The 22,743-nt window shown below is 40.2% G+C and overlaps 1 protein-coding gene across 3 annotated transcripts in view; it reads left to right on the plus strand.

Moving 5' to 3' along the window:
- The window catches only part of PCCA (propionyl-CoA carboxylase subunit alpha), a 231,211-nt gene that overhangs the window by 55,973 nt on the left and 152,495 nt on the right, over positions 1-22,743 (plus strand). For all 3 annotated transcript variants that reach the window (XR_015949464.1, XR_015949463.1, XM_035114547.3), the window contains exons 7-11: positions 2,634-2,765; positions 7,559-7,595; positions 12,001-12,079; positions 18,459-18,561; positions 20,885-20,979. Coding sequence is in view for 1 of the 3 variants with exons in the window: in XM_035114547.3 (XP_034970438.1) it covers positions 2,634-2,765; positions 7,559-7,595; positions 12,001-12,079; positions 18,459-18,561; positions 20,885-20,979 (446 nt within the window). In the remaining 2 variants the exon portion in view is untranslated. The remainder of the gene's footprint in view (positions 1-2,633; positions 2,766-7,558; positions 7,596-12,000; positions 12,080-18,458; positions 18,562-20,884; positions 20,980-22,743) is intronic.

A 22,743-nucleotide genomic window follows, 5' to 3' on the forward strand; every position in this document is an offset into this window, starting at 1 on the left:
ATTGCCTCCGACTTCGGAGACACAACATAACTATAGTGGTTAGCAGCCGTTGAGAGACTTATCCTCCATGATTTTTTTCTAATTCTCTTTTATAACCATCCACGTTGGTGGTCATTATTGCCTCCTGTGGGAGTGTATTTCATAGTTTAACTGCTGTGTGGCATATATTTGTATCTTGCTTTTCCACAAAGGAGCTCAAAGTTGCGTATGTTTTTCTCTCCCCACCTGCGTTTATATTTGCAGCAGCCCTGTGAGGTAGGCTAGGTTAAGTTGCTATATGTAGCAGGTCTTGTTAACAGATTGGGTGGCGAGGGGTCCAGAGGGCCCAATAAACACCCAGTGTACCAGGCCCAGGAAATCCCCTTTGCATCCCTGTCCTAAAACATTTCCCAGAAATTTGCCTTGACATACATGCTGGTGCAGAAAGCTAGATGGATTGGAAACATATATTTTCACTGCATGTAGGATTATGGTTTTGATAGATCTCTACCAAAAGGGGTTTACAATATAAAGATACACAAAAAGACAACTGAGGGTGGTGGAGGAATTGACACTGTGTTAAACAGGAGAAGAATATGGAATGATTAAAGTCACACAAAGTTTGGTATTATTACAGTATAAGGTGGGTTCCAAACCAGGGGTGGAATACTTTTTGACCAGGTGGATTATAGCTTTATCAACCCTCCACCCCTCAGGCCAACTTTGACAGGTGGGCAGGAGGGGCCATATAGGAAAACCTGCTGGCAAAGCCACAGACAACAGGATTGAACTCTCTGCTCACCAGCAGATGAGCAGATAGTTCAACCCTTCTCTTGCCAGGATTCTCTCTTGTCTCCATCACTCATAGTAACCCTGCCATTTGAAAAGATTCCCATTTCTGGATTGGGGTTTTTGTGTGCACCTTACACATTTTCATCATTCTTCTACAAGTTCCTTTGTTGTTGTTTAGTTGATTACTTGTGTCCGCCTCTTCCTGACCCCATGGACTAGATCACGGCAGGCACTCCTGTCTTTCACTGCCTCCCGGAGTTTCGTCAAATTCATGTTCGTTGCTTCTATAACACTGTTTAACCATCTCGTCCTCTGTCGTCCCCTTCTCCTTGTGCCCTCAATCTTACCCAACATCAGAGTTTTTTCACAAGTTCCTTACCTGTGGCTAGTTCAGCATCCCATATAAGAAACCTCTTTCATGTGTGTTTTGCCTGCCCTACCCCCACCACCATGGAAGGGGGCTAAAGTTTTGTATGAACATTCACATTCATTGCTGGATGGAAGGCTTCAGTATCAAGGATATCCCACCTTTCTTTCATCATGGAATCCATGTGGCTCCCAGGTGGTGACCAGTTCAGAAACTGACCATACTCAGGTCTGCTTAGCTTCAATGAGTTTGTGGTCTCATGCACTTTTAGACTATATTCTAGAACCTTGTTTTAGATGTGCGAGAATGGACCTTACATAACTTCAAATGCAATGCTTCCCAGCATTTCATTTCACACATTCAGCCCTGAGTAATCAAGTTAAGGGATACGATGAGTTAAGACCAAGGACTATGCATGAATTTGTGAAATGCCCTAAAGTCATGAATGTTGTGACTCCTGGCAGCTTTCATATGTTTGCCTGTGAATGTTCTGTCTGGGACAGAGCAGATCAATAAACAGGATGTTGTTAATGTGGTCAGTGATTTTACTGTCTAACTAGTCAGCTGATTTTTTTTAAAAAAAGCTGCACAATTTATAAAAGAGTCTGACTGGCATTATTTCACACACACTATCCAACTCATAAGGTCTTGAATATATATAATAGCAGTGCTTTTCAAGCACAAAACAAAAACTCAAGTTCTCTGGAAAAAGTGGAAGTATGTGTTTGAGAGAAACTAAAAACAAATACAATGAAAGAATGTTATGAGAAATGATAGTTTATAGTACTGGGATAATTTGGACATAAAGAATACCTCACTTTAAGACCTTAGCCTGTTCTGAAGTGCAGTCTGTATGAGTATGTTACTGTGATTGCCTAGCCTACAAAGATAATACCCATTTATGGCTTTTATTATATATGTAGTACCTAAATATTTTAAATGTCCATCCTGTGTGTCATGAACACTTACAAAGAGTAAATTCATTTCCGTTTTGTGTGAGGCTTATGTTTTAAAGAATGTAGAATGAAATCCTGAAGTATAGTATACATTATTGAACATATCTTTGTAAGCCACTTGTGGCTCCTTGACTCATGAGTTAACTGTTTTTTCTTACTCAGGGGATCTTGCAAATGTTCAGGCTGGAATACTTTATGGCTCTCCGCTATTTTTCTTTGGTCTGGCTTTGATTTATGCAAACAGTAATTATAGGAGCTTTGTGCCTGTGTTCCATATAGGCTTAACAAGCTCATACACATTTTAATGGACTGACTCAAGCTAAGTTGCTTACATAAATTTAGAGTTTTCTCTAAACAAAATCTCAGCATTGTGTGTGTGTGTGTGTGTGTGTGTGTGTGTGTGTGTCTGTCTGTCTGTCTGTATGTCTGTATGTCTGTCTATCTATCTATATCTATCTATCTATCTATCTATCTATCTATCTATCTATCTATCTATCTATGAATGAGTAAAAACCCCTTTGCTTTCCTTCTCTCTTCAGGCATCAGAAGGTGTTGCTTTCATTGGACCAGACATGCATGCTATTCAAGCAATGGGGGACAAGATAGAAAGCAAACTCTTAGCAAAGAATGCAAAGGTCAACACTATACCTGGCTTTGATGGGGTGGTCAAGGTAAGAAACATTTCAAAGATGTTTTTCATTTTAAAAGAATGCTTTCTGAGGCTTATTATAAAATAGCAAAATCGCCGTCATCATCACCCTTGGGGTTTGTGCAGTGATTGCTAGGTGTGCAGTGCCATTTCGGTTCATTCTTATAGCACCCTTATGGAATCAGTGTTGTTAAGTTACTCAGTCAATGGGGGCAGTTTTTGCCTTTGCCACAACTCTGTGTCCCCAAGTGCGGTAGTTTGTTTCTCCTTCATGTAAATGGCCACCTTTCCTAGTATAAGAGAAAGTAACAGAGTCAGTCAGAACACCACTAGACCAGACTAGAGGAGTTAAACCTTCTCCTTGCCCTTAAGAATTTAGCCTTCCCCTATCTGAGTCTCACTGCCTTTGGTTCTGTGTCTTGCTTGGCTAAAAGGTGGTGGGTTGTTGGAAGACTCATATGCAGGTCTGGCACAGGAGTCTTGTTAGAATAAAGTTATAAACTCAAACTAAAAAGCTGGTCCCTGGCACCCCGCCCCTCCTTCAGTCGGCTTAGCCCTCTGAGGCCTGGGGCAAGTGTACATGGCTGCCCCCCACTCTGCTCAGATGGACTGCCTGTGAGTTGATCCAGGAATCAAAACGTGTTGCCCAGGCTTGTGTAATAATATCCTCTTCACCATGAAGTTGCTCCAAACTGAAAGCCTGCTACCGTTTCCTTCTCAGGAGCTGGATTTTGGCAAAGGAAAAAAATGTTTTCAAGGCTATCTGTACTATTTCCCAGTATATCATTGCAGTAATAATGTGAATTTACCACTGCTGCTGAAGAGGTTTTTTTTTTAAATATTTCTTGGGAGATAATCAAATAGATCATGAGCACCTTTCCTTTTATTTGGTGCAATATTGGTTTGCCACGTTCTGATGACAATATAATTTGTGTCTTGTTCCCTATTGTCTTGACTCAAAATGGCTTTGGGTATGTTGGGGAATGTGATCTGTTCCTCAGATATGTAGGTGTGATCTTTCTGGCCTTTGGTCTGTCACCATCTCTCAGCTTAATCCACCTTTATAGAATTGTGAGAATAAAAAGAGGTCAATTGTTGGATATGGTCCAGTGCTGCTTTGAAGAAGGGTGTAATATAAATGCAATAAATGCAGTAAATGTGTGGTTTAAACTCTTGCAAGCAAAGCCTTAATGGTTTTTTTGGATCGTAGACACATGCTCAAATATAATATAATTTTTTTAATTTTACAAAATGAGAACAATGTTTGTGTTTTAAGAGTAATATGCTAGTTATTTGTACTTGGTAAACCAGATTTGGTTTACCAAATTATAGAAATGTCAGTGAATACTTAACTTGGGCTAGAATCCAAAGAGCCACACAACTACTTTGGGCTTCTTTTTCCTGAAACTGCAGTCATCTATGCTGCATATCAAACCAGTCTTTGAATCTGAAGTTTCTTAAACAGCATATACTTACTACATAGGGGGCAATTTTTGAGGAATGGGGGCATGGGAAGTCGATCATTCCACTAGTGGAATGCAAGTCTTTGAGTCTGCCTAAAGCAATCTTGAATCCCACAGAAGTTGAATATTTTATGGAAGGTTTATGCTTAATTGTTTTAGCATTCTGAGTGGGTGCTTGAAAACTTTGAAGGGGAAAAAATATACTGGAATATACTGGGAAAAAGTAAAGTTTTTTTAATCGCTTACCCCCCCCCCCCAATATACACATATTCTGTTTTAATGAATATACAAATAAATTGGAACTAAAATAAACATAATTGGTGATAGTCCTGCACATGCTTACTGAGAAGTAAGCCCCACTGACTTCAATGGGACTTACTCCTAAGTAAGTGTGCAAAAAAAAAGGTTATGGTCTTTCTACCTGTGCTGCTTTCTCACCTTGGTGGACTGTGGCTAGTCATTGAAACAGCGTCCTAAAAAGACTTCTTATTATGGTCATAGTAGGCAGTGGTACTGCTTGGTGACATGTGCTTTTGGACAAGGAGAGTTATAGTATTTGTTACTATTCTACAAAAGTGTGTATGGCCTAAATAAAACAGTTTGCTTAGATAGTCCCCTCCTTTGCTTTGATGTTTTTGAAGGCAGCAAAATTGTAGGTCCTATGTTCTTTAAAAGTATTGTGACTTGGGAGGTGGGGAGGGAGGGGTTTGCATCTAACATAGTTGTGTCAGTTGTCCTGGGATAATTTGCAGATTGCCTTCTTATGGGCCTGTACCATGTACCAGTTACCCACTTGTTTGCAGGTAACTAAATTGGGGGGGGGGGGAATGACCTGCTTTTGTTACTTTTATTTAAAAATTCTGTTTGGCAAATATGTGCCTGAATTTGCAAGAGAAAAGAAATGTAAAAGTTTCCTCCTTGGCTCTAATCGAGGCACTTCATCAGTCATCACTCTTCTTGCATTTTATTCAAGAGGCTCTAATTGTCTGCATTTGGCAGGTTTAACACTTCCTGACAGAGAGACTATTAAGGGGAAGTATTCTCGCATAACTGTCACAGACAGGAACAAAGAACCTTCTGACTCAATGTGTGGAAACCACTAACATTCTTAAATGACCCTTTTCATACATTTTTTTATCCCTCTAAGCTAAAACTTGGAGCGTGTGGAGGTTGCAGGGTTGTGGAAAACAACAAGGTGTAATAAAACACTAAACGTTAATTTTATTCCCTTTTTTTGGTATGTGGACTTATCTTTGGCTTAAAAACAATTGTTTGGAAAATCTCATTAACAGATGTGCCTGCTTGAAGTAAAAAAAAAAAGACTTAAAACTGATGTTGCTTTCAGGGCTGCTTTGAACTTAACAAGCACCGATTTGTGGAGCAGACTAGCTAATGAAAGGAAATTAAATTTTCTGACAACTTCCTGTACCAGCTTCCTTATTCTTCATTGGGCTCTTAGTAGGTACTAAGAAGATTTTTGTTTTATTGTTTGGCAAAATATGAGCCAGGTAGGAACCCTCCAAAGCAATTTCTTTTCCCTTTTTGGGGAGAGGGGGCTCTTGTCTAGTATTTTTCTTTTTTTTAAAAAAGGGGGGAGGCTTGGAATGCTTTACAATATCAGTTTTCATTTTAATGTTCAAAAGTTAGCCCCCATGGATTCAGCCTCACATAGCAGCTGGGGGTTTCCAGACATACAATCTACTTAAACCTTTTAAATGTATGTTACAGAGGAGTGCAAATATTAGCAAATTTGAATGGACTTCGAATTCCTATAACAACTTCCAAGGCTTAACATATCATATATTAATGCATAATGGAAATACTTTTTTTGGGTGATGGGAAAGTTTACCAAATACAGTATATGGCATTCATTTTCTGAATGTCTTTTCTTCACTTGCTGCTGAGAAACTGAACTGTAACTGAGGATGTTTTTCACTTATCCCTTACCTGGCTGCTTAAAAGAAGATAACATTGCATATCCCAAAGATAACATTGCATATCCCATGCACACACACTACTGCATGGAAAATATGTTGTGTGTCTATTCAATGAATTAACCAGAGGGTGATTTCAAAATAATGTGCCATCCCAATAGCATAAGATGCATTTGCTTATTCCATTTATGTAACACATTTATATACATCTAAACCACTGAGCCTAGGGCTTGCCGATCAGAAGGTCGGCGGTTTGAATCCCTGCGACGGGGTGAGCTCCCGTTGCTCAGTCCCAGCTCCTGCCCATCTAGCAGTTCGAAAGCACGTCAAAGTGCAAGTAGATAAATAGGTACCACTCCGGCAGGAAAGTAAATGGCATTTCTGTGCGCTACTCTGGTTTGCCAGAAGCGGCTTAGTCATGCTGGCCACATGACCCGGAAGCTGTCTGCAGACAAACGCCAGCTCCCTCGGCCTATAGAGTGAGATGAGCGCCGCAACCCCAGAGTTGTCCGCGACTGGACCTAAGGGTCAGGGGTACCTTTACCTTTACCTATATCATAAAGAGATATCGCTGTTTATCCTTCATCATTATTTAGGCCATGCACACCATAGCTGCCAAGTTATCCCTCATTTTAAGGGATTTTCCCTTATGCTGAATAGGCTTCCTCGCGAGAAAAGGGAAAACTTGGCAGCTGATACTCACCATCCATGTGTCAAATCCAATGTTTGAATAATTGTAAAGCATAATGTTAAAGATACCAGAAAAAACTTTTGAGTTTCTATCACTTAAAAATACAAAATTTATTGGCCTCTGTAATGAAGTGATTGTGTGTTTGAAGTGCTCTTCTGGAGTCTAATATATGTTTTTAAAATTCCCCTTTTGAAATTTAAAAAAGGGTGGGAACTCAGCAAACACCTGTGTATACTGCGCTCTATTTGAATATTTCAATGATTTTTTAGAAGACTTGTGTTTGACTGTGAAGCTTAGGCAAACAATAGAGAATCAACTCCCCCTGCTGACTGTATCCAGGAAAACATGACACACGTGTACCTGAAAAGACAGGAATAAGCTGACAGATGATATGTTACAATGCTGTGATATTGACTTCTCTGTGGAACCATCTAAATTCTATAATTTAAATTCTGGCAACTTGAGAAATCCTTCTGTAGTCCTGCTGGCTTTTCCTGTCAGCTGATTCTTCGCTACTTAGAGCCTGAGTATTATGCAGCGATGAGGTAAAATTTACATTCCACTTATGGTATTAATTTTGCATTCCTCTGAATGAAGCGGGTCAGAAGGTTGTAAAATCAAACATTAAATGAATCGGAGGAGACAGTAGTGCAGTATACGACTGCCCTAGAGACACAGTGCAGTAGCTGATGGGATTAATGTTGGGTCTAATTTCCTGCTTTTACAGGATGCAGATGAAGCTGTCAGAATTGCAAGGGAAATTGGTAAGTTCTTAAATTGGCTATGGTGATATTTGTATGCCTTTCAGAAGATGCTGTTGACCAAATTAACTGTGTAGTAAGTAGTCCCTGTGGGAAAAAATGATTTAAGTTTTAAAATTCTCAGTTGTCTTCAGGACTGGAAGAATCTGAGCATTAATGGTCTCTTTAATTCTTAATATTTTTGTGATATAGGCAGCATTTTAGAGGCTTAAATTGCAGACAGGATGCAAGCTTTCGTAATCATTAATCTGATTAAAAGAAGGGTAGCATTTCGTGAGTTTATATGAAGGGAAAAGAGTAACTTTGTGCATAAGGTGCTAAGACATGGCAAATCTTTTATCAGGAGACTGATAGAATTGTGTTTATGTTGTTTGTTTTAAATCATTATTTAGCCTGCTTTGTAAATTAGGCTATGATGACCAGCAACCAAATGAGCCATGCAATGTTTCACTCCCCAAACAGTAGACCCCTCTGCCTCATTTTATGCCCCTCCCAATCTTATTTGAGAAACCACTTTTGAAACAGGGACATTTTAAAAATGGTGCAGCTGTTCAAGAGGAGTGAAATATTTCATTTTGGAGTTCCTGAAGTAGTTGTTTGGATTATAGCCTATAATTTGGGAAATTTCTTAACTTACTCACATTTTATTTTGTGAAATTGGAAGGTGGCCTGCAGAGTATGAACCTAATCAAAGTTTGTCTTACTCTTGGCCAGTGTTATGTGTGGTGGACAGTGTGTTGGAAAGTAGACCAGGGAGGCTGGGTGAAAGTGATATTTCAGTTAAGAAGTTTGTTTGAGCGTTGTGTGGTTAAGGATGAAAGGTCAATATTTAAAAGAACGTATTTTCGGACTGGAGTGTAATATAGGTCTGATTCAAACAAGTGACTGTCATGTGAAGACTTGTTTTGAATAGCAAATAATTTCTAGTTACAGGTAGGTAGCTGTGTTGGTCTGATGTAGTCGAAACAAAATAAAAAAAATTCCTCCCAGCAGCACCTTATCTGAAGAAGTATGCATGCACATGAAAGCTCATACCAATGACAAACCTAGTTGGTCTCTAAGGTGCTGCTGGAAGGATTTTTTTTTATTTTGTTTCAAATAATTTCTGTAAGAGAATCCAAACCGTTCTAGCAAAAAACAACAGCACTCTATGCCATTGCAAGGGACCCATGTGGCGCTGTGGGTTAAACCACTGAGCCTAGGGCTTGCTGATCAGAAGGTCGGCGGTTCGAATCCCTGTGACGGGGTGAGCTCCCGTTGCTTGGTCCCAGCTCCTGCCAACCTAGGAGTTCGAAAGCACATCAAAATGCAAGTAGATAAATAGGTACCGCTACAGCGGGAAGGTAAATGGCGTTTCCGTGTGCTGCTCTGGGTTGCCAGAAGCGGCTTTGTCATGCTGGCCACATGACCTGGAAGCTATACGCCGGCTCCCTCGGCCAATAATGCGAGAAGAGCGCGCAACCCCAGAGTCGGTCACGACTAGACCTAATGGTCAGGGGTCCCTTTACCTTTACCTATGCCATTGCACCCCGACCCCTTTGTCTGCTACTATAAGACCCAATATAATGGCCTGAAATTGCTCCAGCCCTTATATGGTTGCATTTCATATAGCCAACCATGTAAGAGGTACAAATTAAGCTAGTGCTTTTTGGAGAAGGAAATAATGTGAGAGTGAATTGAATATAGTGGACTGCTTCCCTTTTTCATATGCAGCAAGTTGTACCTTTCTCCCTTTTGTGTCTAGAAAAAGCCATTTCCAAGGGTTGCATTCTGATAAAGGGCAAGAGCTTGAAAGTCACATAAGTTACCTTTTGTTAAGTTTATTTATATGCCACTTTTCCTGAAGCAGCTCACAATCAACTTTAGCATCATTTTGATGCTAAATACATAAGTTTTTAAAAATGTTAAAAATTATATCAATAAAGGCAAATAAGAGAAAACCAACAATTCAGTTAACATAGGATAAATTCAACATGACAGTTTAATAATCTAGACTTAGGGTTGTATCAAAACTTAGACATATTCAGAGTAAGCCCGTTGAAATTAATAGACAGGGCCAGCTTAGGTCCTTTAATTTTGATGAGTCTAAGTTAAACTTAGCTGGAAGCAACCCTTAAAAACAGAAATTTGATTTACCTCTGTACTTTATAACAGGCAAAACAATAATACCACCACAGGTATTAGTCTTGCTGCACTCCAAGAAGCCACAGCTTAAAAGCAGTTAAGAGATGCAAGGTATTCTCAGCAGGCTAGGTTCAAAGATGGCTCCCCCATTTCTCCTTCGGAGGAGACTTAAAGCAGCAGAAAGGAAATCATAAGTCTTCTTTCCTCCATCCTACAAGGTGTGTTTCTTCATAGAACAGGCACCCCCAAACTGTGGCCCTCCAGATGTTTTGGACTACAATTCCCATCTTCCCCGACCACTGGTCCTGTTAGCTAGGGATCATGGGAGATGTAGGCCAAAACATCTGGAGGGCCACAGTTTGGGGATGCCTGTCATAGAATCATAGTTACAAGGGACCCCAAGAGTCCTTTGTTCCAACCCCCAGCTATGCAGGAATCATCACAGCTTAAGAATACTTGACAGATGGCTATCTTACCTCTGTTTAGAAACTTTCAAAGAAGGAGAGAGAGACATACCATATATTTAATTGCCATACAACATGGGGAAAATGACAATTGATAATAGGTATATGAGGTTGTAATTGTAACCAACTGACATGGGAGCATGGGCCTAGCCAGGATTTATGTTGTGAGGGGCAGAATTGAGCTATCTGTGATGCAGTTGGTCAGTTAAGCATTTTTATGTATTTACTTGGGGGGGTAGCTGCCCCCCCGCTACATCCATGCATGGGACTAAGCACCATTGGATTTAAGTAGGACTTACTTATGAGTAGTTACAGGTAAGTAGCCATGTTGTCTGACTTAGTCAAAACAAAATTAAAAAAATTCCTTCCAGCAGCACCTTAGAGACCAACTAAGTTTGTCATTGGTACGATACCTGAAGAAAGTGTGCATGCACACGAAAGCTCATACCAATGACAAACTTAGTTGGTCTCTAAGGTGCTGCTGGAAGGAATTTTTTATTTTACTTATGAGTAGATATGGTTAGGGTTGTGCTGTAAGACATTACCTCTAGAGCAGGCATCCCCAGACTTCGGCCCTCCAGATGTTTTGGACTACAATTCCCATCATCTCTGACCACTGGTCCTGTTAGCTAGGGATCATGGGAGTTGTAGGCCAAAACATCTGGAGGGCCGCAGTTTGGGGATGCCTGCTCTGTCTAGAGTCTTATCTCAGGGGTGGGAAGAAGGTAGATGAGTCTCTGGGTGGTTGTGGTAGATCACAAGGGTTTATGACTCCCTGTTGTATGAAAAATGGCAGTAACCAAATGGCTGCCCCCCACTCATGCACACAAGTTAAGATGCTGAAAATTAAGAAAGCTGGGGAGAGGGTAGCCAAGAGTTCATTTCGTGTGTGGAAGAACTAGTTCAGGTACCTACCTACTTAAGACAAATTCCTATGCAAATAGCACTTTAAGTGTATATCTTTTGTACCTGGTTCTGGTTGCTGGATCTTGAGAGTCTAATAAAAAATAAAATGGATCCTTCAAGCCTGAAGTCTTCCTCCCTCTTCCGTTGAATTCCAGTTCATTTTGGGGCTCCAGTTCAAAGTTCTGGACTCAGTCTCTAAGGCCCTAAAATATTACTATAACCACAGTATTTTTAAAGCCTCCTTTACAGTACGAAGCTTCCTCCTCCGCCTCTTACTCATTTTTAAAAACAAGAATCCTAATTAATTATTTGTAGTATTGTTATGCTGTCTTCCTACCACCATTTTAGGATTACAAAGCATTCCAAGGTGGTTTACAAGTAAAAAAGGAAAATAATAATAATGAAACCACAGTAAAACATTATCAAAACCTAAGCCTACAAGATCCTTCCCACACTGCTGCTGCTAAGTTTTTGGATTTTCAAAGGTGTGGCTTTTGGCTGTTTCAAGTTAGTTGAAACAGTGCTACTGATTCTTTTCTTGGCTAGTTGCCCCATCATGTTCAGATGTTGATTATTATTTTATTTTTTTGAGATTGTGAAAAAAAAATCCCCCAAAGTACAGCTTTCTTTAGGACTTTTTAACTGGTAGGCGACATATCCATACTTTAAAGAATGTGCAGTATTACCATTGTAGCTTTGATTTGCTGTTTATATCCACTTTTATATAATTTGATATACTGAAATTCAGAAGCTAGTTACCGTTAATGATAGTGTACTGGCAATTCCCTTCCCAACGAAGCTTTTTAATAAACCTATTGTTTTCTTCCCTGTTATTGGGCATGTGGTCAGTTTTCATGTCTGTATGACTTACTGATCAAAGTCTGAACTCCTTTCTAATTGTTCCCTGCTGCTAGGCTACCCCGTCATGATCAAGGCTTCAGCAGGCGGTGGTGGGAAAGGCATGAGAATTGCGTGGGATGATGAAGAGACCAGGTGAGATGCTGTCCAAAATCTAGTTTTGATGAATACTGCTGTTTCCAAAACCCCATTAAACCACTGTGAGCTGACAGTCAAACAGATATCAAACAGCAGATTGAAATGGAACAGTTTCTGCTCTTGTCCCCTGCCATGTCTTAGCAGTTTTTTTAAACATTGGGGTTATACACATATTCATTTTGACTGTAAGTTGAATTAAAATAATGTCTTATAAGGAAAAAAAAGAGCCCAGTGATTTGTCTATGATTTCTAATTGCTAATATTTGAAGCATGTTCTCTCCTCTCTCTCCCACTGTCCCATTCATACCCTTAAAATCTGCTACAGAGGCTTGGGGACCCCTCTGTAGCAGATTTTGGGGAGAGTATGTGAGGAAAGGAAGGGGAAGTTTGGTTGCTGGAGCGGGATGCTTCTTGTTCAGTGTTGGATATAGCCTTTAGCAGCTTCAATGTATTTAATTTTTTTTTTAAGAGAGGCGTATAAATAGTGACAATCACATCTTGTGGTTGTGAATGCTGTAAATCAGTTATTCATACCGGTAGGTATGGTGTGATTCAGATGCTCAGTGGTGCTTCTGAGCCCAAAGCTGCATGACCCCCAAAACAAGATTAGTCTGCAAAGTTTCTTATACAGCACACCAGGGTAAACAATACTTACAAAAGTTCCGTGCACAACCCATGCTTGTGGTTGGAGTTGCTGTCTGGCTTGCAGTTACGGCTTTAATATTCATGGGGTAAAAAACTCTTTCAAGTCAGGGGGGCAATATTTAAATACTTTAGTTATCCAATGTTGATCATGATCCTCAAGAACTTCAAAAGGCTAGTCCTTCATCCTTATGGCCTTGTTTGCATGCCACAGTAAACCTTAAGCCATGTTTTATTGTGAATTTACCTCAAATTTGCTGTGGCTTCTTCCCCTGTGCAATGTCAATGCTGCTGAAACAAGCCATAGTGTAGCTTGTTGTGTTGTCCAAACCTGAACTGTGGTTTGTTTGTTTCCCCAACCCAGGAGTGGTAAGACTGAGATTAACCACTTTACCACATTGACACTTCGTTCTTGGTTTAAGTGCTGGAGTACGAGTGGGAGACGAGAGATCAAATTCCCAGTAGCCATGAAGCTCACTAGGTGTTGATATGAATGTAACATAATACTTTTACATGACCAAAGTTATTAAGTGGCTTTAAAATGCTGGGGGAAGGGGACAGTGGATCGGGAATTCTCCAAATAAAGACTACTGTAAACCAGGGTCAACAAATTTTAATTACCGATGCTAATTTTCATTGACTGAAAGGCTCAGGCATGTCCCAAGATCAACAGCTAGTGATGTTTGCCTTGTTTGTAGAAAGCCCCAGGGTTCCTATTCATTGTTTATCTCTGTTTTGTGCCAGATGTTCATCTCACTGGTGTTTTAGTGGCTTTGCATTTGCACCATTTCCTCACTCGGACCACACAGCACAGGAGGACAGAGCAGTTTGGCATCCCAAGAAGGAAAAAGGGAGCCACTTCTAAATTGGTTCCTAAATAATTTAGTGGGAATCTCCTCATTTTACATATTCACAGGTTTTGGTTTTTTTGGACAAAGTAATAATAAAAAAATAAATAAGAATAAAAATGTGCACCCCACCATCAAGACCATTCCATTGTAAGTATCCAACCTCCTAAATTTCAACACCTCTTGCGATGGTTTGACCCCTTTCCATTTTAACAGTACAAATTCTACAAACAACCTCCAAATCTTCTCAAAATCATTTTTCCTGCCTATTCCCTATCTTACCTTAATGGGACATGTTAATTTATCATTACTAGCCATATCTCACACCTCTTTATACCACTCTTCAATTTTATATTCTGCTTGCCCCTTCCACTTCCTAGCTTCTAATAATCCGTGCAGCTGTCAATAAATTTGTGAGCAAGTCCTTCATAGCCTGTGAACCTTCCACCCCAATGCTACCTCTGCACTACATATTCATAGTTTTGATGGTGTACAGAAGTTTAAGTGTGTGTGTGTGTTGTGCTTTATCTACTTGGCTTGTTATCTTTTTAATTATGTTATAAGCCATGTTGGACTTCAAAAAAGATGAAGTAAAAATATTTTCAATAAAGGTGTGGGATTTGTGATGGCGAGCTGTGTTCTGACGGAGACCCCGGCTATGCCCAAGTGAGTGGAAAAATTTATCACTGGCAGTAGCAAGTAGCATAAGGTTACCAGATTTTTTTCAAAGAATTCGGGGACACCTTTCCCCCCTTTTTTTGAAAAGAGAAAAAACTTATTACTTATTTAAAAAAATAACTTTTCTTTTTAATATCTTCTCTTTTGTGGTCTCCTCCATTGCGCGGTCTTCCTCTGGGTCCCGGCCTGCTCTCTTGGAGCGCTAGCTGCCAGGGAGTTGGGCCTGGGCTCATACACATGTTCTTGCCCTCCTGGTGCTACCTCTCCTCCTCAGTGTGGTGGTGGCGGCAGCGGCGCGGCAAGGTTGGAGCTCCTCTTTTTTGTCCTTCCTCTTTCTCTCTCTTCCTTCTCCTCCTCTCCTCCTCCTCCCTGTGTCGGCTCCGGGGTTTTCCTGGCTCTGGAGTGCCGCTGGGCAGTCAGCCGGGTGTCTGGGTGCTCTCACTTCCGGCTCAATTTGGGGGTGGGTGGGTCAGCGGTTCCCCCAGTTGACGCGCTAGGCACCCCTAGTTCCCCCTCAGCAGTGGCGGCGGCAGCGGCAGTCTCAGCAGCCTGGAGCCAGCCTGATAGCGCAGTTGGCTCTGGCTGGCTCCAGGAGCTGCTTGCGGCCGTGGCGCCCGCCATTTTGCCTCGCCAGAAGTCCCCATATGGTGTGTCTTGTGCCGTTGAACCAATCACACAACATTCATTCCCTACTAATAAATCTACAACACTTAACATATAAATCCGGGGACATTAAATGAAATCCATGGACATTCGGGGGACAGATTTGTAAATCCAGGGACTGTCCCCAGAAAATGGGGATGTCTGGTAATCATAAAGTAGCAGAAAGCCCCCAAACAGGGATTTTGGGGTGGGGCTAAACTTAAACTTCTATGGATTGACATTGCCCCTTAACACAGTTTATGCTTGAAGAGAGCTACAGCTGCCACATTGGGTGGTTTATGCAGAGGGGCACATACGCACTCCCTGCCCCCAATGTCTCCATGCCTGTGTGTTGCTCTCAGATATTGGTGCTGGGGTTCTTAAGAAAAAGGTGTTTCTTCATCCTGTTTTTTTAAATTACCATTTTTATTTTTGCCTGGCTTTAGATAAGATGCCTATCTGTTTTCTCTCAAGATCACTGTGATTCATAAATTTATTTACTCGTTAGCCACATGGATCTAACATAAATCAGTTTCCATCATTATACAAATGTGGCACTGTAACGTAGGCAAGAACACGAGCATTTAGTTGCACGTATTTATATTTTTCAGATGGTTAATCACATTCATTTAAACCTTTTGAGGAAAACTGTGCTGTAAGGTGTCAGAGTAGGCATAAGGCAAGCTACTTTCTCAGTGCTACCATTCTTCTTATAATGCTGTGCCAAAGTAGAAAATAATATTTGTATTATCAGCCATCCATTCTTTTTTGCTTCCCAAGGGCATGGTGCAGTTGTCTCTTAACCTTTTCAAATCTCTGTCTAACTTTAGCACTGACAGGCAACAATAAGACCCACTTATTATTTTTTCTTAACACACATGCACATCTCTGTCTCTCTTCCTCTCTGCTCCCCCCCCCCCCAAGCTTTTTGGCTTCTGTTCTCTCGTGTTTTCATCTTCTCTTAAAATGTAAACATGAAGAAGGTGGTGATGCAGCTGTTGCAACCCCAATAATAGGACAAGACATGACCCCGATTTGGGTCATGCCACACTACTTGTAGACCAGTGCCTTAATTGAAATGTTAAACATCTTGATCCCATTGAGCAGCCATAACTGCCCCTGCCTTAGCTTACAGAAGCATCCTGTGCTCAGCAAGGCAGATGGAGTCATCTGGTTATTCTGTTTGTGCTTGGACTCCTCCCCCCTACCCCAAAAGCAGAGTTGGGACATAAGGACAGAGCTGGGCCAGTTTAAGACTTTCTGAGGACATAGAATGATGGAAAAATCACTGTGGGGCTGTTGCAAGCTCTATTCCCTCCTTTCCCTTGACAAATGCAGGCCAAGTTTAAAGAGGCAAATGGAGACAAAACAGAACTGAAAATAAGTATTAAGACTTAGTTTTGGTTAAGTGCATACATCTAGGCTTCAAAGATTTATGGATTATATAATTAAGCATATTGATTTTAACAAAACAACAAACAAAGCACTGTAATCAATAGTTTTAATTAACTCATGCGTCAATTAACTAAAGTCACTTATACATGTTATCAAACAAAATGCTTATATAGAAGAAAGCCAAAGAATTAAACCGCTTGCATTCTCACAGTTTAAGTAGCACTGGATCTAATGATGCCAAATGTTTGTAAATAGGTATGATAAAGAGTTTTAACAATTAACTCAAGTAACAGATAATTGGGTGATTGCCTCAGATGTTCTTAAATTGAAAATAAACTAAAATACAAGAATTGCCTCTAACATGCTGATAGATTTTAAAATAAAAAAGTCGTCTGAAATGTTGCTTTTGTTACATATTTTCTTTTTTAAAAAAACCCTTGTTATAGATAGATTGGTAGATTTCCAAAAAAAAACCCTTTTGTCACAGGATGTTGCCTGCAACACTAAACCGTGAGTTACTGCTATGTACATGAACTAGAATGAGCCCAAATGATGCTTTGGGCTTGTACCGCACTCCCCTTTTCCTACACAGCTGGGAAAATGACTTTAGCAAAGAGTTTAGTTTCACTCTCCTCTAATGCTGAATTGTCTTTACATACAAACCAGAGATCATGAGTTAAAATGATCATGGTTTCTTGTTGTCAAATGAGCCTCCAGAACTCTGGGAACGACCAATGACAATCAAACTGAGACATAATGGTTCAGGTGATCTCTGAGGTACCTGGAGTGGTAGTATAAGGTTAGCATAAACATGTTGGAGCAAAATCAGATCATATCACTACTCCAGCAAATTCAGAGATTTGGGGATTGTGGACAAGCTATGCAACACGAACTTGGTGCGATGGCAGTGAAGAAGGCCAATTCTGTGCTAGGGTTGATTTGAAAACGGATTGAAAAGACAATGGGCTTAGGCAAATTTATGTTATGGGCACATTTGGAAAACAGTTATAGTTTCCCAACCTCAAAAGAAGAAGAAGGGGGGGAGGAGGCGCAGAGCTGAAAAAGGTGCAAAAGAGAGTCATCAATATGATCAAGGGGTTTGGTGTGCCTTCCCTCTGAGGAAAGGTTACGAAATTGGTCAGGTTTTGGAAGAAAATGGATGTGCAGAAGATTCAGAATGGACAAGGTACATCTTCACACAATGCAATTAATTTCATGGAATTGATTGTCACAGGATGTGGTGATAGCCACTAGTTTAAATTACTTCAAAAGTGAATTATGTAAAGAATAGTGAACAATGGCTATTGGGCATGATAGCTAAATGGGCTCTCCATAGATACTTCTGAATACCACCTTCAAAGGCAGAGGGAAAGATACCCTATACCCTTCCTTTTTGCTTCAGGGAAGCATGTGACTGCATGTGCCTAGAACAGGACTCTGGAGTAGATGGACCTTTGGTCTTATCTAATAGAACACCAGGTATGCCTTGAACTTCTAAGACCTCCAGATAGCCACATATAGGTACAAAATTTGAATAAGATGGTGCAATCATAATACCAAATTGTACTGTTAGTCATTATGTGGGATATTGATCATGACATGTCATTTTACAAGCATTTAATTGAATGTGTGTACATTCCAACACTATACTCAAATTATGTCTGTCTGGAGTTCTTACAGGTTGGGTAAGCATGGCTGAATGAAAGAACGAAAGCGATTTAGATATTATTTTAGAGAGTATCTCCAACTGTATGCCTTCTCAGAGTTATATGTTTGTCAGAGGCTGGACTAACACAAGGAGCACAGCCTTCTCTGTAGTGGCACCTCCACTGTGGTACTTACTATTGGTTTTATTTTAAGTAGCAATTTTAAAAACACACTTCTTTTAATTGCTCTTTGAGGGAAGGTCAGGACATGTTGATTTTGTGAGCTGGCATAGGTTCCTTTCCCCATCCTCCAGTCTGCTGTTTTTAAATTGGTATTTAAATTGATATTTATTACAGGTACATTATGTTGTTAGTTGCCATGTATGCTCAGTGACAATACAGAAGGGTACCTTTGAAAACCTGCTGGACATGCAGTGCTCCTCATGCAGACTACACATTTGACTAAAAATAAAATGAATAAATTTGTTCTTCTATTTATAAGTGTTCCATTTGTTTGCCTTAAAGGGAAGGTTTTAGATTTTCATCCCAAGAAGCTGCTTCAAGTTTTGGTGATGATCGATTGTTAATAGAAAAGTTTATTGATAATCCACGTCACATAGAAATTCAGGTTTGTACCTCCTTTGTATTAAGGTGATTTCAAAGGGTGATTTGAAATTTGTGTTTCCTCTTGTATTTTTCTCTCTTACTAATTCAGTTCACATGATTTTGTATGATAAGAGACAAAGATATAGCTGAAGAGCCATCATTTGGTTTTGTCTCTACAAGCCTCCGGTGAAACTTAATCTGTGGACAGTAATGAATTAATCTTCTCTGACGAGAAATCTATAATGTGTGCCAATCTCCTAAAAGTTCTGTTTTTTTCAGTCTAAAATACAGAGTCTGTACAATTTCTGTCATATGAATTTTGTTTTGATGCTTGGAATATAATTTGACAGCAGTTCAATAACTTCAAATAACAAAAAAACCACCCTGCAGTATGTTTTGGCAGCTTAAAATAGATTAGAAAAAAATAGGTGAACCCACTCAGTGCTGACAAATACTACCATCATAACCCAAACGTTCTTAGAATTGGGATATTACCGTGTTCTGCTGCAATGCCCAGAATCGAAGTGGGCAACACACAGCTAGTGGCTCTTTCCTTCAGTAGCAGGTGTCCATGGAACAATTTGTCCAGTTATAAAGCAATGTGCTATAAAATATGAGAAAAAGCTGAATACATTTGTTGGAATGGGAAAAATAGAAGTTTCATTTTGCTGACCATTTTCTGAACTAAAATTGTTTTCATTGATTGGTTAGTTTTATTTGGAGGGGTTACGGATGTGTGTTTTAGCAGCCCCTCTCCCCTGATAACATGACTATATGGGGTTGAAGTACCTGTGTCTTTATGTCTGTGAAAAAGAATAAATAGGTGACTTCTTCTTTCCTCACAAGTGGAAGTGTAATCTGCTTGTGCAGTGGGATATTTTGATCAAAGCCCTTCTTAATTGCAGCTATTAAACCCAAGCACCATTTTAAAGTCATCTCTGTAGAAAGGAAAGTGGGTTGCTTGGCTAATTTTGACTTTTTAAATACATATGTTCAATAACCTTTTTGGGGTGAAAATGCTGGATGTAGCTATAATTTTAGTAGAGATGTGAATCTTGCATAACTTTTTCTTGTTAGTAGTCATAGGATGTCCCAAGTGGAACAAGGTTGTAATGTTAGCACACCTTCTTTTAAATATGTTGATTTGTTCAGAGTTGTTCAGAGTTGCTCAAAAGTAAATGCGCATTAGATCAGGATTAAAAAACAACACACCAGGATTTATATGGTATTTATTACTTTTTTGTACTTTACCTTCAATGTGGATTTTAAAATATTTCCAAACCAGATTCAACCCACCCCCCAAAAAAAATCCTTAGAGAGAAACTCCTAATATTTTCTTTTTGTTTTGTTTAGTGTTCTGAGTGCTGTGAACCTGATCCAGCAACAATAGGGCGACTTTTCAGTTTTTATATTTGGGGAAATAACTCTTAAATCCAGTATGAGCCCTAGAATGTTGTTTTCATCCTCTCCAATTTTCCTCCTCATTTAGCGAAAATGAGTGAACTGGGCCATGCCACATTTCCTTTGACTACCTGGTTGAAATCTCTAGTCTAGTGTTTCTCAAACTTGGGTCTCCAGTCAATATTGAACCACAACTCCCCTCATCCCTTACCACTGGCCCTGCTAGCTAGGGATGCTAGGGATGATGGGAGTTGTAGTCCAAAAAGATCTGGGGGCCCAAGTTTGAGAAACATTGCCTAGTCTTTCAGTAGACAGATCAAGGATGAGCAACGCAATGACAGCATTTTCATATAATGCTAAATAATAGTTCAGTGCAATGTGCATGAGCAGAAAGGAGCCTGTACAAAGCACAGCGCCTTGCATGTCCCCTTGCCCCACCCCTGTCTTTTCCTGTGTTGCTGGGAGGAAGAATAAAGCAGGATTCAGTATGGCTTTTAGTCTATTTTTGGCTTGTACAACCAGTAATTGTGGTATAACATATAAACTCTAGTCAGTTGTATCTGCTAAAGTGAAATTGAATTCTGACTTATTCCTTTTCCTGGTCTGACACTATACTCTGGCTCACAGAAGCTTGTGCGCATAACCTCACTGTATAGCATTATGTGCAAACACATTCAGTGTGTTCTGACAAATGCAGTGTGCCCCGATTAATTTGCTATGTGGTTTCTGAGGAGCCCAAGGCTTGTACAGATTTCTTCCTGGAACGCAACAATGGAACAGAGTGTGAGAAGCTCTGAATAATGTGTGTTTATTACTGATCTTTTGTTTAAAACATCTTTTCTATAATTTTACGAATGCAATGGATTATTTCCATTGATGTTGGTGGCATTGGGATGGAGAGAGAAAAGCAATGCATTTATTTATTAACAGTGACCTTCTACTAGGTATTGGCTGATAAACATGGCAACGCATTGTGGCTGAATGAAAGGGAGTGCTCTATTCAGAGGAGAAACCAGAAAGTTATTGAAGAAGCACCAAGGTAAGTGTGCACGCTCCTTAGGAGCATCAATTATTTTATTTAATTCACAGAAGTATTTATACACCACCCTGTAGCAAAACATCAGGGTGGTATACAACAACAACAACAACAACAACAACAACAACAACAACAAATTTACAGGAGTACAAAGCAATCATTAAAATGACTAGCTACTTAGATAACTGTATAAAATGTCAGCATAAAAAAGTCTTCAAGAGATGCTTGGATGTAAAAAGTGAGAATGCCTGTGAATCTCTGCTGGAAGAGTGTTGCACAACATGGACTAGTGACACCAAATGCCTGACCTCTTGTGTAGGCCAATCAGTCCTCTGTAAGATGCAAGACAACTAGCAATGCTCCTTCAGGTGATCTTGGTGATTGGGCTGTGATAAAAGGACAGTTTAAGGTATATTGGACCTACTGTAAGTTGTCCAGGCTTTGTATACTGACACAAAAACTTGGATATGGGCAGCCAGTGCAAATGTTTCAACAGAGGTGTCACATGTTGTTGGCTTTCTGCCCAATTCAGCAGTCTAGCAGCAACATTCTGCATCAGCTGGAGCTTCCATACCAGCCCAAAGGGCCATCTCACATAGTGTGTGGCAGTAATCCAGTCTTGAAGTTGCCAGTGCATGGACTACAGTGGCAAAGTATTTCCATGCCTGGCATACCAATCAAAGCTGATCAAAGGCTGTCTTCTAATTACAAAGATGTGTCTAGGAGTAGCCTCAAGCCACATACCTGCTCCTTTAGAGGGAGTGTAGCCCCATCCAGAACAGGCAACATGTCTATCTTCTGGTCTAGACACAGGAGCCACCTGCCTACAGAGCCTTTGTCTTTCCAAGATTCAAACTCACTATATTGGCTCTCATCCAGTCCACCACTGCATTTAGACCAGGCATCCCCAAACTTCGTCCCTCCAGATGTTTTGGACTACAATTCCCATCTTCCCCAACCACTGGTCCTGTTAGCTAGGGATCATGAGAGTTGTAGGCCAAAACATCTGGAGGGCCGCAGTTTGGGGATGCCTGATTTAGACACTGGTTGAGAGCTTGCACAATCTCTCCTGGCTCAGATGAAGTAGAGCTGTGTGTCATCAGTCTACTGATGGCACTGTGCTCTAAAACACAGTGGCCACACATAGTGGCTTCATATAGATGTTAAAAAGCGTTGGAGACAAAATAGTGTCCTGTGGAACCCTATAGCTCAGTTGCCAGAGATTTGAAGGGGACTCCTCCCAAAGCTTCTCTGTGAACTTGACTACTGTATTGGAGACTATTGGGAGTCTCCAGTACACATCCCACACAGGCAATCAAAGAGGATACAATGGTCAGTGGCATCAAAAGTCACCGTGAGATTGAGTAATACTAGCAGGGTTGCACTCACCTCTTCCTTCCGATATGGGTCATCCATCAGGGCAACCAAGACCAATTCAGCTGCAAAACCGGACCTCGACCTAGATTGAAATGGAGCGAGATAATCAGTGTTGTCCAAGAACACTTGCACTTGCTCTGCCAACTTTATGCACCATTAGTTTCAAATTGTTTAAAATACTGCTTACTGCAAAAGTAGAAGGGAAAAGAATATCAGTGTATTAACTACTAGTGTGGGATTCTTTCCTATTTCTCACCACAGAGACTATTAAACAGTAATTTCTAATTTTTTGCAATATTATTTTGGAATGATTCTTTGTTCCATGCAAAGTTCTTTGCTGTGAGGGTCATGGATTTCTGAAATCTGTTTCATTTAGATTAAAAGGATTAT

Source organism: Zootoca vivipara, chromosome 4 (genome assembly GCF_965207765.1).
Source record: "Zootoca vivipara chromosome 4, rZooViv2.hap1.1, whole genome shotgun sequence".
In the NCBI taxonomy this organism is placed as follows: domain Eukaryota; kingdom Metazoa; phylum Chordata; class Lepidosauria; order Squamata; family Lacertidae; genus Zootoca; species Zootoca vivipara.